General features: G+C 41.1%; 2 protein-coding genes across 2 annotated transcripts; both read left to right on the plus strand.

Annotated features, from left to right (window-relative positions):
- Positions 1–1,344: 1,344 nt before the first annotated feature.
- Positions 1,345–4,628, plus strand: LOC127076866 (pentatricopeptide repeat-containing protein At1g03540). Its single transcript, XM_051018686.1, has one exon. The coding sequence runs from the start codon at positions 1,433–1,435 to the stop codon at positions 3,308–3,310; it is 1,878 nt and encodes a 625-aa protein (XP_050874643.1). The 5' UTR covers positions 1,345–1,432; the 3' UTR covers positions 3,311–4,628.
- Positions 4,629–4,825: 197 nt separating this feature from the next.
- Positions 4,826–5,521, plus strand: LOC127077172 (uncharacterized). The gene has a single exon (XM_051018705.1). The coding sequence runs from the start codon at positions 4,830–4,832 to the stop codon at positions 5,502–5,504; it is 675 nt and encodes a 224-aa protein (XP_050874662.1). The 5' UTR covers positions 4,826–4,829; the 3' UTR covers positions 5,505–5,521.
- The last annotated feature ends 479 nt before the right edge of the window (positions 5,522–6,000 follow it).

The following is a 6,000-nucleotide window of genomic DNA, read 5'->3' on the forward strand; positions in this document are numbered from 1 at the left end:
CGCTCAAATTAAATCATTTTTTCCTTTCTAAGACCTCGTGCTTGATGGGTTGTGGATTGGGATAACTTTATTAGGCCTAAAAAAGGATAGTCCATAATAAAACAGCTCATAGCAAGAGCGAACTAAGTGCGGGTAGGATGGGTGAGCGTCTGAAATGGACTTGAGCGTCGCTTGAAATGGGCCTTAGCGTCTAAGGTGGGCTTAGTCGCTCAAATTAGTATCAATGGTCCATATTGCTTAGTATTCGTGGCCCAAGAAATGTTGAAGTAGCAACAACCTTGAAGTATTAGTCAAAAGGGAAAAAGTGTCTACCCATAATTTATGGAAGAATTGGTCTCCCATTACTCCCACATTCCTGACAAGGAATTGGAAGAAAATACTTTTCTAGGCCCGATAGTCCTTTATATAACATAGTCTTGGAATTGAGAAATGATCATCGACTAAATTCAAGGGAAAAAATAGAGGGAGATTCTCATAATCTCCACGTGAGCAAATTTTCTCTCTCAACTATTGTACTTTAATAAATAGATAAAATAAATGCTTAAATGCACTTTAAGTCGTCCTATTTTATATTTTTAAGTTTTTTTGTCTCTTCAAAAAAAACTCAACATTTTGGTCTCTTATTTAACATTTTTGAAGTTTTTTTTATGTCATTCAAATTTGTCTAATTAGCACTTCATTTTATCATGTGACATTAACCTGAAATGAAATTGTGTATGTGGTGTCAGGTCACAATTTTTTTTGACACATCACATTTTTATAAAAATATTTTATAACATGCCTTCTCCAAAATTGTTTGACACTTGGCAATCTGCACCATTAAACCTTGGAATGATATATTCTGTCAAATTTATACAACCCCTTCTTTACTCATCTCTCTCCTCTATTAAATTGAAACAATATATCCACAATGATGATGACAGACTCAGAACTCTCACAACATAGAAGAGCTAAACATGAACACCAAACATCACTGGGTGGAGACTCTTCGCTCAATTCGTCTTCACAATGCCTCTTCACACTACCTTCAATATTTCTCCAATAACAATCTTTCTTTTCAAAGAAATAGGAAACGAAAACTAGCCACAGATCTTAAGTGAATACTCAAACAGTATTATGCAGAAAAATAGTGACTAACTTGTAGTATTCCTTAAATGATTGGAATTATTCCTCCTTTAAAATGATTGAAATACAATCTTATATCTTAAAATTCACAATCCCTTAAATGTTTGACTTTTATTTTAAATATTTAAAAAATAATATAATCGGATGATTTTGATGTATTGACGGTATAAAATATTTTATAGATGATTTTGATGCATATAAAATTTTTTATACCAACAATTAATCCCGTACCAATTAATAAAAAAGAAACTCGAAACTCTTCTTTTACCGTCGAACAAAACCGTCGCAATTTGTCTGAGAAAGTTTGATGAAGAACCTCCACCACCACCTCCACGCTCTCCCCTTGAATCAACACCACACTTTCCTCTCCCCCGACACCCAAATCCTCCACCTCTTGAAAAACGGCGCTCTCTCTCAAGCCCTGAACCTCCTCAACACTTCACAACCAACCCTCTCTCTCAAACCAGTCATCTACGCTTCCCTCCTTCAAACCTGCGTCAAAACCTCCTCATTCCACCACGGCACCTCCGTCCACGCCCACGTCCTCAAATCCGGACTCCACTCCGACCGCTTCGTCGGCAACAGTCTCCTCACTCTCTACTTTAAACTAAGCCCGGGCCCCCATTTATCTCAGGCCCGTAAACTCTTCGACTCACTCTCTATCAAAGATGTCATCTCATGGACTTCTCTCATCTCCGGTTACACCCGCTCCGGTCTGCCACATCAATCTATCTCTCTTTTCCACCAAATGTTAACCTTTCCTATTCAGCCCAATGCTTTTACTCTCTCTTCCGTTGTTAAAGCTTGTTCCCAGCTTAATAACTTAACCCTGGGTCGTTGCTTTCATTCCATGGTTATAACACGTGGGTTTGATTCCAACACTGTTGTTTCTTGCTCGTTGATTGATATGTATGGTTGGAGTCGCGCGGTTGAGGATGCACAGCGGGTGTTCGATGATTTGCCTGAAAAAGACGATGTTTTTTGTTGGACTGCGATTGTATCGACGTTTACGCGAAATGATATGTTTAAAGAGGCGCTGAAGTTGTTTTATGTGATGCAGAGGGTTCGTGGGTTGGTTCCGGATGGTTTTACGTTTGGGACGGTGTTGACTGCTTGTGCTAATTTAGGGTTGTTGAGGCAAGGGAAGGAGGTTCATGCTAAGGTTGTTGGTTTAGGTTTTGGTGGAAATGTTGTTGTTGAGAGTAGTTTGTTGGATATGTATGGAAAATGTGGGTCTGTTAGGCATTCTAGGATTGTGTTTGATAGGTTAAGTGATGATAAGAATTCAGTGACTTGGACTGCAATGCTTGGTGTGTATTGTCAGAATAAAGAATATCAAAATGTGCTTGATCTTGTTAGGGAGAGGGGGGTTTTGGATTTTTACGGATTTGGGATTGTTCTTCGTGCGTGTTCGGGGTTGGCTGCGGTGAATCATGGGAAAGAGGTTCATTGTAAATATGTGAGGAATGGTGGTTGGAAAGATGTTATAATTGAGTCTGCGTTGGTTGATTTGTATGCAAAATGTGGTATGGTTGATTTTGCACGCACGGTGTTTGCGCATATGGAGGTTAGGAATTTGATCACGTGGAACTCGATGATCAGTGGGTTCGCGCAGAATGGAAATGGGGTCGAGGCGTTGGTGTTGTTTGAGGATATGATTAAGGAAGGGATTATACCTGATTCCATCACTTTTGTTGCGGTTCTCTTTGCTTGTAGTCATGCGGGTTTGGTTGATGAAGGGAGACGGTTTTTTGCTTTGATGGGGGAATATGGGATTAAGCCTGTTGTGGAACATTATAATTGCATGATTGATCTTTTGGGGCGTGCTGAGTTTATAGAGGAGGCTGAGTGTTTATTGGAAAATGCAGATTGCAAATATGATAAATCACTTTGGGCAGCTCTTCTTGGAGCTTGTACCAAGTGTTCTGACTACGACACTGCCGAACGCATTGCGAAGAAGATGATTGAATTGGAACCTAACTTCCATTTGAGCTATGTTCTGCTTGGTAACATTTACAGAGAGGTTGGCCGGTGGGACGATGCTTTGGAGATCAGGAAGTTGATGGAAGATAGAGGGGTTAAGAAGTTGCCCGGTAAGAGCTGGATTGATAGTGAAAATCGGAAGGGTTCTCATGTGAACGCTTGTACGGGAAAAGGTGATTCTAGCATGCGGGAAGCTATTTGATGACCAACATTTTAAACTGTGGACATAGTTGCAATAAGATTATGACCCTTGTTAAGCCACTGGTGTAGTTGCATTATAGTTTCAGATAAATGCAACAAATGTGGCTGCAACTTCTTGTACAAAGTAGCTGTAACCCCAAAAGCAGTATTCTAGCAATGGGAGAGTCAGTGTGATGATAGAAATTGGCAGATTATTCGAAGCTATGGCTAATGACCTAGTATTTGCCCTTTTGGCAATATTGAGCTAGCATGTTAACTAATAGTAGCATCAGCTTCAAGTAGATTATACAAAGATTCTACGGTACTGTTGTGAATAATGGGAATTGTTTAACTCTCATTCGAGAAGTGACTGCCATTGAAGCCAGCATCTAATATTTTTTGTTGTCTGGTGGAAGAGATTGCGATGATAAGCCCTGCAGAATTCATCAGCCGCTGTAATCAGATAAAATGTATAAAAAATTATTACATATTGATCATGTTAGCTGATTTGCATAATTGTGTGCTTTCATGACCAAGATGGTCTGGTTATTGCAGAACTGATGAGAATGATTGGCAAACTAAGGTTACTAAGATACAAACTATTCGTTCTTTACAAATCTTGCTTGTACCTGAGGGTTGACTTGGGACTTCTTGATGATGCAAAGAGCCTCATAACAATTCTACCAAGCGGTCCCTTAGCCGTGGTTGACAGGGAAAGGGGAGGAGCACTTGAGAAGGGAAGGAGAGATTTTAGAAGGGCTGCTGCTGGAAGTTTGGTTATTGATGGTAATTCATGGTCAAGGATGAAATTGAGTTACAGAGAAAGGAAGCACAAAAGGGTTAAGATATTTGTTCTTCTTTAGCCGATTGTTTTAAGAGTTTAACGCTATACACTATGAGTGTTAACATTCAATGAGAAGCCTCCATTTTACCATTTCATACACCAATTTTAAAATTTAGTTACAAAAGTGGGGTGATGTGGTTAAATAATCTGATAGAAATGTGATTAGTGAAGTGGGGCCTAGGCCAAGGGTGTGGAAAGTTTATACTAGGAAGAAGACAAAAAGGAATGAAAGATGATGACATGGCTGTGAATGCATGAGGAACGCATGAAATGCATGAGAGTGGCTATATATAGCTATAGCTGGAAGGGAATAATCAGGAAGGAATTCGGTTAGAATCTGGTGGGGTCACCTCTTGGTGATTTGGGAGCACTGCGTGCCTGGGAATTGGTAGCTATTACCGGTTTGTTATTTTTCTATTTTTCTATTCTTATCTTTCTGTAATTGTGGATCTCATAGCAATACAATTCCAGTTTCATTACTCATATTACACTGTTATATCCATTTTATCACTATTGTGTGCATTTAGACCCATCAATTGGTCCGACCTACCGAATCAAACTCACACAACGAAGAAGATTGTAGATGCCAAGGAAGCCTAAGATGGGTGACCGAGTTGACGTTTTGGAGACATAGATGGGGAATGTGACAACAACACTGCAAGATCTCGCTCTACAGATGCAGCAACACGCTTAGCAAATGCATCAACAAAGCTTGGTTCTAGAAGAATTAAGCAAACAGATCGGAAAAAAAGGAGAGACTCTAGAGGGGGAAGCCTCTGTTGGCTCTGCACAGAGTGAATCTTGCCTCGCCGGGAAGAAGGTGAAATTGCCTCTGTTTGATGGTGATGATCCTGTGGCTTGGATTACACGGGCCGAAATTTATTTCGATGTTCAGAATACATCGGATGATATGCGTGTGAAGTTGGCTCGCCTGAGCATGGAAGGTTCAACCATTCATTGGTTCAACCTGTTGATGGAGACAAAAGATGAGTTGTCATGGGAGAAGATGAAGCGAGCGTTAATTGCTCGTTATGGAGGACGTCGTCTGGAGAATCCGTTCGAGGAGCTTTCGACGTTGAGACAGAAGGGAAGTGTGGAGGAATTCGTCGAAGCTTTTGAGCTGTTGTCATCACAAGTTGGAAGGCTTCCTGAAGAACAATACCTGGGATATTTTATGAGTGGATTGAAACCCCAAATTCGGAGGAGGGTGCGTACTCTGAATCCTCGAAATAGGATGGAGATGATGAGGATTGCGAAAGATGTTGAAGAGGAATTAAAGGAGGAAGACGGCGATGGTGAGCGTCGTGATGTGAAAAAAAGGGGGGTACGAGCCTGTGGGCCAGAAGGATTGGGCCGGGTTACTAAGGAGTAAAGGTGGGTCTCAACCCAGGGATGCAACTCGTTCGTTTCAGTCGGGTGGGTCAAACCCGAGTCAGAAAACGGGTTCGATTGGATCCAACATAAATTCAACTTCGTCTTTGGTTTCCTCAGCTCGCAAAAACGACGAGGGTCCGCGTTCCGACGCGATTGAGGGGTGGAAGGGAATACGAAGTATCCACAATGATGAATTCTAAGAGAGGAGAGCGAAGGGTCTATGTTTCAAATGTGGGGGAAAATACCACCATACGTTGCATAAATGTCCATAACGAGCTCTTAGGGTTCTAATCCTAGGAGAAGGTGAAACCATGACAGAGGAAGGGGAAATTGTGAGTATGGAGGACGTGATGGTGGAAGGTGAAGAAGAAGTGGAGGTGGAATGTAAACTGATGGGGGTATTGGGAAGCATGGGTGAGTCTCACACCATGAAGGTTGAAGGGAAGATACAGAATGTAGATTTATTGGTGTTGATTGATAGTGGTGCGAGCCAC

The sequence above is a fragment of the Lathyrus oleraceus genome, chromosome 1, assembly GCF_024323335.1.
Source record: "Lathyrus oleraceus cultivar Zhongwan6 chromosome 1, CAAS_Psat_ZW6_1.0, whole genome shotgun sequence".
NCBI classification, from domain to species: Eukaryota; Viridiplantae; Streptophyta; class Magnoliopsida; order Fabales; family Fabaceae; genus Lathyrus; species Lathyrus oleraceus.